The 14,383-nt window shown below is 57.2% G+C and overlaps 1 protein-coding gene across 2 annotated transcripts; it reads right to left on the bottom strand.

Moving 5' to 3' along the window:
- Window positions 1-3,556: 3,556 nt before the first annotated feature.
- On the bottom strand, window positions 3,557-10,860 carry SP7 (Sp7 transcription factor). Of its 2 annotated transcripts, XM_059185191.1 has the most exons (3): window positions 10,637-10,860; window positions 10,106-10,133; window positions 3,557-5,346 (listed from the first exon to the last, which is right to left on the bottom strand). In XM_059185191.1, exons 2-3 carry the CDS (start codon window positions 10,124-10,126, stop codon window positions 4,072-4,074), a joined length of 1,296 nt encoding a protein of 431 aa, XP_059041174.1. In that variant the 5' UTR covers window positions 10,127-10,133; window positions 10,637-10,860; the 3' UTR covers window positions 3,557-4,071. The 2 variants fall into 2 exon arrangements, with proteins under 2 accessions (XP_059041174.1, XP_059041175.1); XM_059185192.1 differs by lacking the exon at window positions 10,106-10,133.
- Between the last annotated feature and the right edge of the window lie 3,523 nt (window positions 10,861-14,383).

Genomic DNA, 14,383 nt, shown 5'->3' with positions numbered 1-14,383 from the left:
GGTTGATGGGCAATTCAAACGATCACGCTCTGGGGACACAGAAATGTATAAAGCATAGTCCCCACTCCCAAGAGTTGCCCTAGTTGGAAAATCTAGGGGGCATTCTAAGTTTAGCATGCTTGGGCTCTGTCTGCTCTTCCTTTCTACATGAAAAGTTGCCCCCAAGAGAGTTACCCCAGGGTCAGAAAACAAGAAGACTTCTCTGCAAATGCCTTTAACACAGAGAAAACCATAGTTCTCCTCTACGCTAGTACTTCCCAAATGTTAGTGAACACAGACACACAGGAATATCTTGATAAAATGCAGATTCTGGGGTGGAACTCTTAAACAAACTGTATTTCCAAAACGCCCCCAGGTGATACTGCACAGACCAAATTTTGAGCAGCCCCAGTTTAATTTTCTAGGTTAGTTCTCTGTTGTCTGAAAAGTCACAGAAAACTTAAAGAGCCTAGAGTAAAAACAGGGTCGTTTGGGGAAACATGCTGAAAAAAAGGTCTACTTGAAAGTGGGAGGTAGGGGTGCCTGGGTGGCTCAGTGGGTCAAAGTTTCTGCCTTCCACTCAGGTCATGATCAGATCTTGGGATTGAGCCCTACGTCAGGCTCTCTGCCTAGCAAGAAGCCTGCTTCCCCCTCTCTCTCTGCCTGCTTGTGATCTCTCTCTCTCCGTCAAATAAATAAAATCTTTATTTAAAAAAAAAAAAAACAAACAAAGAAAGAAAAGAAAAAGAAAGGGGGAGGCAGTGCAGGCTTTAAAGGAGGAGAGCGAGACCCCGACTCTCACAGATTAGTGAAGAGCACTGAGAACCCACCCACAAAGTTTTTGTACTCAATCATGCCACCATCCAACCCCAGATACCCGCCAAGAAATCACTTCGGACGGGGCCTGCGACTTGCACCTCCCTTCAGTGAAGACTGATTTCTACTAACAGGTTGTGTTGTAATTACGGGTTTCAGTACCTGCCACTCACCCTGTAATATGAACTGGGGAGGAGGAACAGTGCGCTGTGTATTCATATTCGCCCTCCACCCAGCCTCCCCCATACTTAACGTTTGTTCAGTGTTTTCAGGGTTTGCAGATTTCTTGGGAGGCCGACATCCAGGCCCAGCGCACTTCCCACTTACTTCACCAGGGGGCGTGGTGACCCAAGCGACACAGTGACTGTGACCCACCGCCCCACAGACCCAGAGCGTTCAGCGGGCGGTCTCCACTCCCCGAGTCCGGGGAGGGGGACACCCTACGACCTGGGCAGGAAACCGAGGCAGCACCGGGCCCCTGCCCGAGTCTCCTAAAGGGGTCCCTGACTTTGGGAGGCGGGAGGCGCCGCCAGAGTCTGGGCGCCCGGAGCTCGGCCTGCGGAGGCCCGGCGCCCCGGCTCAGGGCCGGTAACCAGGCGCACATGGCCCGCCTGGCCCTGTTTGTCCTGGCAGCGCGCCGCAGCTATTTGAGGCGGTTTTTATCTCCCAGAAACCAGCAAAACCCCAAGCGGAGTCTAGGGAAGATGAAAGGGGCCGAGAGGCCGGGAGGGGAGGGCCGCGAGGCCGCGGCGGGCGGGGGCTGGCACCGAACAGGCGGGGACCGGGTGGCAAGAGGGCCAGGCCCTGGGGGGTCCCGAGGAGCCTTCCCGGCGGGGACCGGAATGGGGGGGGGGGGGGAGCCCGGGACCCCCGCCCCCCAGCGCCGGGCGCACGTCTCTTCCGCCGCCGCTCGGGACCCCAGCCCGCGGGAGGAGCCCTGGAACGCGGCTCTTTTCAAAGCGCCTTTGAAGCGGCGCGCCCCGCCGGAGGGCAGGATGTTTCGCACCTGGCCGGGGCGGCCGCGGCCGCGGCGGTAGGCTGAGGAGGGGGCTGGCCGCCCGAGCCAGGCCGCAGCGTCTCCGAAGCCGGCCAGGGGAACGGTCGCTGGGGGCGCTACCCGTGCGCCCCCTCACCCCGCGGGGGAGCCCGGGGGTGGGGGCCGCACAAAGCCCTATTGTGGCTTCGGGCTGGCCGCCACAGAGTGGCTTTTGTTCGTCCGCTAACTCGGCGGCGGGCACGGCTGATTGCAGACCCGGGGCAGGGGGCGGTTACGTGCCAGGCTGGGGGCCGCCCGCCGGGACCCGCTCGGGGCCGCGCGGTAGTCCGCGCCGTCACTGCGGGGCCCTACCCCGGCCGGGGTCGGGAAGCAAAGACCGGGAGAGAGCCGGGGAAGGAACCTCCTCTCCGCCTTCCCAACTCGACGGGAAGCTCTGGGCGTTTGAACACTGACTGACCTCAGCCCGAAGGCCTGGCCGACCGAGGGTTCTGCCGCAGGCACAGTGTGCCAACGTGCAGGATAGGATGCCCGTGGGGAGTCTCCAATTTGCCAAGGAAAAATCCTGTGGCTCACTCTTCTTCCTTCCTCTTTCTCTTTTCTCATCAGGACAAAATTTAAAATCGAAATTTTTATTAAATAATAATAATAATAAAAAACAAAAAGACTCCATGAGGGCATGATCCTTTCCCTTCTACAATATTACCCTCTCCCCAAGCTCCAGCGGCTTTAACCCTTTAACTTGGGGCCTTGAGGGAGCAGGAGATAGGAAAAGAGGATCCAAAGTCACAGGAAAGGCATTCAAAGGCACGAAGCGGCTTTAAAAGTCACCAGAGTTGGATTTGGGAGCATTGGAAGTCCCTGGTTGGGGGCCTGGGGATGCAATCGCCCAAATCAAATTGGGGACCTCTGTCCTCCTAGCTCTATAAATTCTTCTTTCTCGCGGTTTCTAGGCACCAGCCTAGCAGTGCCTTGTAAAAAATAGGCACTCAATAAATACTTGATTTATTTGAATGTGATCCCAGAGAAAGCCTTCCCCACCTATTCTCCAGGACAGGCATCTTCAAACCAGTGTGCTCTTCCTGTTAGGTGGGCTTCCCCAAAGAGCAGGTCTAGGATGGCAGCTGCAAGCTCTCCGTAACCATGGCAACAAGGGATTAGCCTGATGGGGTCACGGCGTCATGGGAGGGGCAGTGGAAGAACCTGCTCTGGGGTCAAGGGAGCTGGGGTACATTCCAGTCCTCCCCTCCATAGGACTTGAGGTTTCACAGCTTCTGGCTGGGGCTGGGAATATCAGGGATTCCCTAATTGAGAGACAGACACCCCATCAACTCTTTAACAGAGATCTAGCTAACCAACCCTATTAGCAGAGATTCTATTAAAAGAGAAACCCCATTAACTGAGACCCTGATGATAGAAATTCTATTAACAAGATCTCCGCTAACACTTTTTCTATACCGAGATACACTTAGCTTAAATTTTCCATAGAAATGAACCTCCTTCCCTCCCCAGCTCACTCTACCTGACCTGTCATCATAACTTAGATAAATAGAATTATTATTATTAGTATTCATTTCTCTTGGAACATAGGGGTTAAATATACAAGCCTGGGGGCAGCCTCCCTGACCCTGGGGTCACCCCATCTTTGGGATCAGATCCCCACTGGTCTGCCCCCCTCTTGGCACCCTGCTCCCTGCCAGGTCACTAACCCCAATCCCCCTAACTCTGGTCCCTAATGAAGAGGCCACCAGGGGGCAATAAATTATCATCATCATTATGTTTGTAAAAAAACAAAAACAAAAAAACGTTCTGGAGCATGGAAAGCAAGTGGAAGAAGAAGCTGGGATGACTGGAGCCTGGAAGCTAAGCAATAGTGGTAAATAAGCTTGGGAAGCAGGAAGGATGCTTGTCAAGGAGTTAGTGAGCTGGAGAAACAAAGTGTCAGGAACCCAGATGGAAGGAAAATGAGATGGGGTGGTAAGAGCAGAGGAGAGGGAAGCTGTGTGCAGGAGTGAGGGAAGATCTTAGGAAGCCAGAGGGCAGAAACCAGGCACAAGGTGAGGGCCTGAGATGAGAGTCTGTGGAACAGGCTCACGGCAAAGGGAGGGGTGAGCTGCGGAGGCATGCCGGGAGACACCCAGGCCTAAAACGGGCCAGGGGAGAGCTGGCAAGAGCCCCAGGGGCAGCATGCATGGGGCTAAGGGAGTGAGGGGCAAGCAGTGGTCCACGAGGCCAGGGAAGGCCAGCAAGGCAGCCCTGGGCCTGGAGCCCCTCCATCCCGCTCAGATCTCCAGCAAATTGCTCTGCTCTGGGCTGCCTTCAGGGGCTTTCTCTGGGGGTGCTGGGGAGGCTGAAGGTCGGGGCGTCTGACTGGCCTCCTCTTCCCCTGCACTGCGGCCCTCCCCCAGTTCCTTGGGGCCGCTGGCAGGGGGTCCTGGGCCTGGCTCGCCATGGGTACGTTGGTGTTTGCTCAGGTGGTCACTCCGGGTAAAGCGCTTGGAGCAGAGCAGACAGGTGAACTTCTTCTCCCGGGTGTGGGTGCGCACGTGGCGCTCCAGCTCGTCCGAACGGGTGAAGCGCTTGCCGCAGAAGAGCCAGTTGCAGACGAAGGGCCGCTCGCCCGTGTGCCAGCGCAGATGCGCCTTCAGGTGCGACGCCTTGCCGTACACCTTGCCGCAGCCGGGGATGTGGCAGCTGTGGATGGGCTTCTTCCGCAGCCCAGCGGCTGCCGCCCCCAGGCGCTCAAGCTCCTGGCAGTTGGGGCAGTCGCAGGAGGAGCGCCCTGCTCCACCGCCTCCGTATCCGCCGCTGCCCCCAGTGCCGGCCCCCCGCGGGGTCTTGGCCCCACCGCTCCCCTCCAGCTGCCCGCTGTTGCTCACTGCCTTGGGTTTATAGACGTCTTGGGGCAAGACATGCTGGGGCCCTGGCTGCAGGAGGTGAGGAGCCGGGTAGGGAGCTGGATTAAGGGGGGTGAAGTCGGACGGGTAGGTGGGCAGCTGGGGGTTCAGTGGAGGCTGAGCCGGACCTGTGGGCAGTGTCCCTTGCAGCCCATCACCCTGGCCCTGCCCACCACCTAGCCAGTTGCCCCCAGGGTGCATGTCCCACCAAGGAGTAGGAGCGTTGCCTGGGCCCGGTGAGATGCCTGCGTGGATGCCTGCCTTGTACCAGGAGCCGTAGGGGTGTGCCATGTCCAGAGAGGTGTAGACACTGGGCAGGCAGTCAGAAGAGCTGTGGCCCTTGGGCACTAGTAGCCCAGGGTCCTGGGTGCCCGTGGGCCCAGGGAACGAATGGGAAAAAGGAGGGTAGTCATTGGCATAGCCCGAGGTGGGCGCAGGAGGACTGCCTGCAGGTGGGAGGAGCCCATTGGTGCTTGTAAAGGGGGCTGGGTAGGCATCCCCCATGGTTTTCGGGGCTGAAAGGTCACTGCCCACAGGGTATGGCTTCTTGGCGCCTGCTTTGCCCAGTGTCGCTGAGTCCCGCAGAGGGCTGGTGCCACCAAATTTGCTGCAAGCTGCCGTCAGCATGGCCAGGGGACTGGAGCCATAGTGAGCTTCCTCCTGCAGACAGAGGGAAGCACGGCTTAGGGGGAGAGGAGGAGAAGTGCAGATAGAAGGGCAAAACTCTAGAGACGTGGAGAGTAGAACCAAGGGGTCCAAGAAGAGTGGAAGACGATGGGAGATAGAGGAGGACGGGCCAGTGAACACTGGGCCCCAGAACAGAGCTCAGACAGCGTCAGAGTCGTGGGGAGGAGAGCCGGGTCCAGACTACAGCCTAGCAACCCAGTCCAGGAGGCAGAGTTCACTGTGGAGTTGCAGGGGTGCCGGAGGAGGGGGAGCAGCTGAGAAGAACAGGAGATGCTTCTTAAATAACCGCGAGAAGAGCCGGGAATGGATGTAGGACCTAGGTGAGGTGAGAATTAGGGGTGCTATCCCTGGAAGTGGGTTCAGAGCAGAGGCCATGGTCAGAGACTTGGAGAGGAAAGATGCAGCTCAAAGAGTAACATGGGAAGAAAATTAGAGGACCGCAGTTGTCCCCACTCCAGATTTGTTCAGCTTTACCCCATATTCCACTCCTGTTCCTGCTTCAGCTCTTGACTAAGGCAGCGAGTGGCCTGGTCTCCCTGAGGCCACAGCCTCATGTCCCTGGTAAGGAATCTCTTGGCAGGGATTGTAGGCTGGGGAGCAAGAGGGAGTGACATGGAGACACTGGGACATTGAGAGGGAACAGAGCTGCCGCCAAGCCAGGACTGTGGCTGAGGCAAGAATGTCTTTCAAGCGGGCAGTGGGTACCTCCTGCTTCGTGGAGCCGGCTGGTACCCCTTTGGGAAGGCTGGAGGAGCCTGAAGTCCTCACACCCCACCAGGCTCAGGAATTGGGATGGCTAAGATATTGGCTCCCGGCCATACCCCACCATGTCCAGCGTCCCCTAACATGTAGCCTACACACATAGCTGGTCTCTCTTCACCCTTCCAGCACCATGCGTGGAGGAAGATACATAGATGTGGGGCATGGGGCTCTTTGAGAAGCACGAAAAGCCCTTAATTCCCATCATGCTGCTGCTACAAGGCCAAACCACCCTGAGATGCCCATCCCTTGGGAGCACATGGTGCCCCTCCCTGGGTGAGCCTCAAGACACACCAGGAGGCGATAACTTCCAGAATCCCTGGCTGGTACAGACCTCCATCACTGAGAATCCCACCCAAAAAGATGCCCTCAAAAGCTGACCCCATACAGTTCCCTGACTGGGGCTCTTGAAAGCTAATATAATTGGTGCCTTCCCAGTAAAGCTGAAAAAGAACCCAAGCATGCGAGACCTGCCTGGTCCCTCGTGTGTGTGTGTGTGTGTGTGTGTGTGTCTGTGTGTTTCTGTGTGTATGAACAAACCTACAGCTACATCTGGGGTTCTAAGGTTGTGGCAAGGGGCCTCTGCCCTCATCATTCCTTCACTGCTCCCCAAGGGCGAACTGGCTACTCCCTGGCCCAGTCACCTCTCTCTTTCTGAGGTCCTGTCGACCCCACAGACTCCCAAATTTGAGCCAACAAAACCTTCCTGAAATTCAGCTATGGGAAAAGCCGTGGGTCCTCCCTAGCCAAAGTTTCCCTGGAGCCTCTGGTCTCCCAAGCAGAGGGTAAGCTGAGGCAGGGTAGCTGGTGGGGCAGGACTTAAAGCCTAATGGGAAGGTAAAACCACGAAATGTGAAGGAGAGAGGCAGAGAGCAAAGGACCCTTGCACAGGGTGAGGCACAGAGGAAAAAGCCCCAGGGGTGGGGGAGGGGAACAGAGGGGAAAACTGGCATTAAGGGGCAGAAATGGGCAGAAACCCAAAAGAGCAGAAAGGTGAAAAAACAAAGGGAACGGAGAGAGAGGAAAGCAGAATAAGCAAAGAGGTGATGGAGAGAGCCTGGGCTAGGAAGGCAGAGGAAAACAGAGAGGGAGAGAGAGAAGGAAGAAAACAGAAGAGGGGGAGGAGGAGGACGACGAAGACAGATCTCCTACCTAAGAGAAAACCACCATGATGCTGGGCCCCAGAAAACCCCCAGACCAGGCCACTCCTCCCTCCTTCTCCCCCTGACCGCTTCTCCCCCTCGGCCCAGCCCGGCTCCGTTGGTTTCCCTGCGGTCGGTTTATTTTTAAAAACGCCGACGCCGTCCCCCCCCCCCCCCCGCCCGGCCCTCACACTGTGGCCACAGGGGCCTCAGCCAAGCCCAGGGACCCCACCCAGCTGGGGAAAGGGAAGGAGGGGTGAAAGAAGGCAAGCAGCCCCAGGCCAACAGGAGACCCCGGCCCTGGAATGGAGGCCCCCAGGGCCCCTGAAGGCAGAGAAGGGGGAGCAAGACCAGACCCACTCAGACAGGTTCTGGAGGCCAAGAACTGAGCACCTGGCTAGGTTCACCGCAGCCTCAGTTTCTTTCTCCTGCTGCTTGCGTGCTCCTGACAGGCTCCTACCTATGCGCCCCCATACCTGATCGCATGTATTCCTTTCCCAGGGGCCCGGGAGTCCCTCCTTCCAGTTGTTTTTCCTCCTACCTCCACCTCACCTTCCGCTGAAACAATAAAAGCATGCTGAAAGTACTGAGGCATCTCCAAAGAAAGAACAGGAGCTGTCCCAGCTCTCTCACTCGTTCGGGCAGCCTGGCCAGGGAAGGCGGCCCCCTTTCACCAGGGAGCTCACAGTGCCAGCTGACCTCCTGCTGAAGCTCACTGTACACCCGAGGGCCTACTGGCCCTCCACTCTGGGCACCCAAGTTCCCGGGTGCCCGTTCTCCACTTTCTGCCTCCGCCCGCGTTGTTCGTTGTTGGGTCCTCCCCACTTCCAGTTCTCCATCCCTACCTGGCCCTCACCCCCATTTCTCCCTCCTGCCTCTCCCCCTGCAGCTCATCTTCCCAGGTGAGCCTCTCATCAGGCAGCAGCTGCTTCCCTCTCGGAACTTCCAAGTTCTTTCCACCACCAGAGAGCCATCCCTACCAGGTAGAGAGCTGCCTGGGTAGGGAAGGGGGACTGTTGAGGGCCCAAGTGCCCCAAAAGTAGGAGAAACAGGCGGAGGGACTGGAATGCCTTTGTGTTGGGTGGGGGGCATCTCCAGCTCAACAGCAGTGAGGGTCATGAAGGCCCAGATGCCAGGACACACTCCTCTTGCCAAGTCTACCCCAATCCTGTGCCTTTCCAACAGGCCTCCAGGCCAGCCCCTCCCCCAGGCCCCAGTGCCACGCTGGCAACTCTGGCATGGTGCCCACGCCCACTGACATTGCCCCTGCCCTGTATGGCCCTGGAATGTTCATGTGCCTTGGTCCTGAAGCTTCCTGAAGACCAACCTCAGGGTTTCAATGGTGGCTCAGTATAGAGTCTGATGGGGGGTGGCATAGCAATGTGCTCTCAGTGCAGCAGGAGGCAGAGCCCCACGCCTGGGACCCCCAAATGGACACAGAGCAGTGACGAGGGGCATCGTGTCCACCCCCACTGCCTTGCCTGCCATTCCTTCAGACTCAGTCACAAACTCACCAGCTTTCCACACATACACCAGTCCATGCTTGGACCAACAGATGCTCAGAAGGCCCAGCTGCTCCACAGACACACACGCCTGTGCCCTCACAAAGCCAGCCATGCATGCCTTATGTCCTAACACTTCCACCCAGGCCAGTGAGCACAGGTGCCAAAAGATGCCCACTCCATCTCACACACACCCCTCCTACAGGCCCAGTGAGTTGGCTTCCCGTTTGGCCCATCACCCCCCGGGACATGAGCTAGGGCCCTGGGAGCAGAGATAGGGTGTTCTGAGGGGCTCCTGAAGCTGGAAGACCTGTAGGGAGGGCCCTCTGGCTCCAAATTCCTGTGGAAGGACCCAGAAAGCAGGAAAGATATGATGACAGAGAAACAGAGTCAGAGACTCAGAAGCAAGGAGAACTCAGGATGTACTAAGTGGCTCTGAGTGGCTCTGAGTCCTTCCTTTCCAACTATGCACCTGGAATCCACCAGAACCCCTGGTAGAGTCAATGATTTCTTCAAACCCCCAAACCTGACCTCCACGGTACCCTAGATCCCTCCATCCCCAGTGCCAAAAGCAAGGGATGCTGGGGTCCCAGCCTGAAGGGGAAGTGGCCCAGGCCTCCCTGGAGCCTCCCACTCCCAAAATAGAGCTGAGTTTGTCTTTGGCTGAAAGCTAAATATTTGTGAGCCGGGCAGGCGGCCTCAGACCCTGGCCCTCCTCCTGGGTTCCCTCTCAGGCCGGGCCCAGTGCCTTGGTCAGCCCCCCCACATGCATGGGGCCGCCCTTCTCCCCTCTCTCAGAGCTCACCTCTTCCTCTACACACACTGGCCCAGAGGCCCAGCCCCTGCCCACCTACAAACCAGACCAGTTGCAGCTCAGGCTCAGGCTAGGAGACGGGACCCCCAAGGCACTCGGAGCCCATTGTAGCCCAGTGCCCACTCCACGAGCCCTCTCACTCTCTCCCCTGGTCTGCCATGGCTGGCCTCTCTCCCAGCCCTCTTCTTCCTCCTCTCTCTATCCCTGTCCACTCCTCAGGGTTGGCGTACAGGGTGGACCTCAGAGGTCTGTGCCTTCTTCTGACCTGGCCCCTCTCATCTTCCTTTTACTGCTCTCTGACCCCTGGCCCCACTCTCTCCAACCCTACCTCCTGCCCTCTGCTCCCCCCTCTGAGCCCTGTCCTCTCTCCTCATCAGAGGGACCCTAGAAGTGACAAGCACCCCAGCCACTGTCTGTGTGAGTTGGGGGGGGGGGGTGGAGTGGGCAGGGATTAGGGCCATTAGGACTGTCTCTGGACTCCTGGTGGGGGAGGTGGGGGCGGTGGGGGCAGTTACCTCAAGCAGGGAGGACGCCATCCTGAGGCTGGGGAACGGGTCCCAAGGAGCCAGGCAGATGGAGAGAGCCAGCCGAGCCGGGGAGAAAGAGAGGGAGAGGGAGAGGGAGGGAGAATGGGAGAATGGGAGAGAAGAGATCTAAAGTTAGAAGGGACTGGGGGGTGGGGGGTGGGGGGGCTGCTCTCTGTCTGTAGGGATCCACCCTCTAATTACAGCTTTCCCAGCGGAGAAGGCTCCGGATCCAATGAGCAGGGCGAGAGAGGGAGGCAGAGGGTCCAAATTTCCTGCTCCATTTGCTGAGCTCCCCAAAGAAGGGATCTGGGCGGGAGAGGAGAAACAGGGCTCCAGGGAAGGGGTGGAAGCAGGAGGAGGGTAGGGCCATGGGCAAGTTGTCAGGGTGTCCTGGGGGGTGCTGAGGGGGAGGGTTGAAGGGACGGTGGGCCCAGGTGTCCCACACCCCGCCCCGCCCCGCCCCCGGCAATCCCCAAGCCATCCGGGGAACCCCTCCCGGGGCTCCCCGGTGTCATGTACCTGGGGGCTCTGGGGCTGGGTGTCCTGGGTCTCTCCTCCCTGGAGGTCTGGCAGTGGGAGTGCGGGCAAGGGGTGGCCTCAGGGCCCCTCGAGGGCTGCACTCCTCTCCCAGGCCAGCTCCACTCCTGTTCCCACTCGGGCTGCGATCCTACAGTCCTACTCTGACTCCAGAGTCCTGGCTGCTGCCGCCGCCGCCGCTCTCCTACTGCTGCTGAGGCCGCCGCGCTGCTGAGGGAAGGAACAGGAGGGAAAAGGAACAAACCCCAAACCACTAATTAGAGATCCAGGGGGGGGGATGGGGGATTGGGGACGACACTCACACAGAGAGACTGGAACACACTGACATATACACTCATGGACAAACACAGGATGATCAGCACACACGGCGCTGCCCACACGGCCACGGCTGCTGTCACAAATGGACACAGACAAGCTCACACACACATGAGCACAGTGACATGGCTGGAGGGGCACATACCCCCGACCCTGGAGCTGACCGCAGAGACCCTTGCTTCTCCAGTCACCCACCTCTAGATCAGGAGAACAGTGTGTATGTGCGTGCGTGTGTGTGTGTGTGTGTGTGTGCGCGCGCGCGCGCGTGCATGCAGTGAGAGACAGGAGGGAGGCTGTGCTCCGGGTGGAGGCTTCAGCTGCCTAACTTTTAGGTTCATTGAGGTAGGTTGAAGAGCAAGGCCTGGAAGAGGGACGGAGAATGGAAGGAGGGCTTGGCACAGGCTCAGGGGTTCCCCAGTCTTCTTTCCAATGCCTCAGTTTCACTCCTAGAAAGTAGTACCTAGGCCTACCTCCCTTTGTGGGGCAGAACCTGGATCTTCTGATTCGAGAAAAATTGAAGGTGCAAGAGGGAGGACGGAAGTGGAAGGTCATAGGATCTAGTCCTCCTGCCTGAGCCTAGCCAGCCCCTTTGGATTAACTCCCAAAAAGATAAGCCCTGGTCTCCATTATTCCTTGCCAGTTATCATCCCTCGGCTCCTCTTGGCCACACATCAAATCTCCATCCTTTGCTGGATTGTTCTAAGTGGTCTTGCTCTCCTGGGAGGGATCCCCCAGTTCCCTTTGTCATTGCCATGCATCAGTGCCCTCTTGCAGCAGGCAGAACTGAAATTAGAGCTGCAGCAGGACTTCCCAAAAGTGACTTCTCATTGAAACGGAGAAGAAAAGAAGGAAGGTCAACTAGGTTGGGAGAGGGAGACCCAAAAAGTTTATGAACTGAAATCTGGGTCCTAAGGTCAGTTTCTGGGAAAGAGGAGCCCAGGTCACCAGTGAGGGGTGTCTCTCCCACAGAGGAGCCCAGCCAGCTGCAGCTGCTTTGGAAGTTACTCCCCAACGTAACCGTCAGCCCCTCCTAGCCCTGTCCATCAAAGGAAAGGAGACCTGTCCTTCCTTACTTCCCTCACTTCCCACTCAGTTCCCTCACTTTCTCCCCTTGCGTGCCCACCTCCCTGCTACTTTTGGTCTCCATGATAATGATGAAAAGGTGGGGAGGAAGGATGAGCAACCTAGAGGTCCAGGGAGGGTTAAGTGCCCTTTAACCAGCTGGCAGGATGAAAGTTCAGGACCAGTCATTTGGACTCCAGCCCCATGATGTGAATTCCCCCAAGGAATCCTGTGGGCCCAGCATTTGCGGAAAGGGTTAGGGAACCAGGGTGACTGGCTGACAAATGGAAAATAAAGGAAAAAAAACAAAAAAAACCCTCAGAAATACCCAGAGATACACAGAACAAATAAAACAATCAAGAGACTCAGAAGAGATGCTGTGGGACATAAAAAGAAAAAGAGACAAGAGGGCCACAGTAGACCAGGTGCTGCTTGGCTTTAAAAAAAAAAAAAAAAAAAAAAAAAAAAAAAACAGAGAGTTTGGGGGAAAAAAGGAAAAGGAAAAGAAACAGGCCCAGAGGAACAAAGATAGAGACAATGGCTTGGAAGGACAGGACAGAGAAAATAGCTGGAGGCCTGCCCAGGTCTGGAGGAGGCAGAGGGTTAAGCGGCAGGGCAGGTGGGGGGTGGGGATGGAGTATAAATAGCGCATAATTGTGTCCGATGATTACACGGGCCACCCCACCCGTCTGCCCAAGAGGAAGTGCCCGTGGTGGGGTGTCCCGGTGACCTCCCAGTCTCCCCCTGGTGGGGGCATCCAAGGCTGAGGTGGCAGATGGATTTCTGGGGCCCCCCACTCAGAAGCTAGGAGAAAGGGGAAGCTTTGGAGAAATTAACTACATAGCCAGCAGAAAAGCCTGAGAATAGTTAGATCGGGCAAGCAACTGAGGCAGAGGAGAAAAGTGGGGACTCCAGAATAGAGAAGAGGGGGCAGGTGAGAGAAGGGATTGGAGCTCAGCTTAGATTGGGGAAGAAAGGAAGAGACTGGATAGAAAACAAGGCAGGATGAATGGAGGTGCAGGGTTGGGGAGAGGAGGTGGGGGGCACAGAGGTCAACCTTCTCCACTTCCCTTGGGGGCCTTATCCCTAATCCTACCCGGGAAGGAGCAAGGTTCCCAGAAATATGCGAGCCAAGAGTCCCTGCTGTGTTACCCCCAAAAGGCTAGTGCCTAGACACAGAGCCCCCTCCCAAAGGTCAGTGCCAAAGCCAGGCAGAGAGGTTGCCTGAAGCCCCCAGCTGCCTCCCTTGGGACCCTGGGTCCTGACTTCTTCCACACCCTTTTTAAAGATAGTCCTACTGCCCAGCTGAGGACCTGGTGTTCCTGGGTTCAGACCCCCACACCCCATTCCCAGTGCCCCCAGGGGCTAGGGGCAGAAACTGGGATCACTGACCAAGGACCTGCCTCCACCCTTACAGGCCTCCCTCAGCCCAGCCTCCCAGGGGGTGGGGCAGCCCAGGCAGAGGCGCCATGTGGCAGGGGCGGGTAGAGGCTGCGGCTCTGGTCCTTCCAGTATAAACCCCCTAGGCATCTGGTTTCTATCCACCACCCCCCACCACCCTGGGGGCCCCTCAGCCTCCGCCCATGGCCACCCAGATGCTGAGCTCTGAGATGGACGCCCCTGAAGGAAGGGGTGGGATGATGACTCTCTGATCTCTCAACCCCAGGACTGGGCTGAACCACAGGGACTGCTCCCTTCATTCCCTCCCCTAGAAGGATCAGGGTGGGATTTCTAGGTTAGAAAGGTTGACTCTGGAACCTGCTTCGGTTCTCTCTAATGGTTTAGGATCATTTGGGAAGTTCGGTGGGGGGGGCGGGATGGGGTGAGCTAGAGACACAGTGAAAACTGGCCAGGGTGGGAAGGTTCTAGCCCCCTTCTCCTCAGGGAAGCTGCCGTCCTCCACACCCACGACCCTCCTCCCACCCTCCTAGGCCGGGCTCCTGCTGATAGCCCTATACCAAAGGGACTCCTAACCCTTTCCTGTTGTTGTTATAGAAGGTTTGGCTACCTTAGAATCACCAGTGAACAACCATCAAAGCCCTGAAATAGAGATGGATACACACTCTAATACATACCTAAAGGTGACACACTTTAAGAGACACTCTTGCGCATGCCCTGAATTATGAATATATATATATATATTTTTAAAGATTTTATTTATTTATTTGACAGAGAGAGATCACAAGTAGGCAGAGAGGCAGGCAGAGAGAGAGAGAGGAGGAAGCAGGCTCCCTGCTGAGCAGAGAGCCCGTTGCGGGACTCGATCCCAGGACCCTGAGATCATGACCTGAGCCGAAGGCAGCGGCTTAACCCACTGAGCCACCCAGGTGCCCAAATATATATATTTTTTGA

This window comes from Mustela lutreola, chromosome 8, assembly GCF_030435805.1.
Source record: "Mustela lutreola isolate mMusLut2 chromosome 8, mMusLut2.pri, whole genome shotgun sequence".
Lineage (NCBI taxonomy): Eukaryota > Metazoa > Chordata > Mammalia > Carnivora > Mustelidae > Mustela > Mustela lutreola.
The sequence above is the reverse complement of the archived record's forward strand: the minus strand, read 5'-3'. Positions and strand labels throughout refer to the sequence as shown.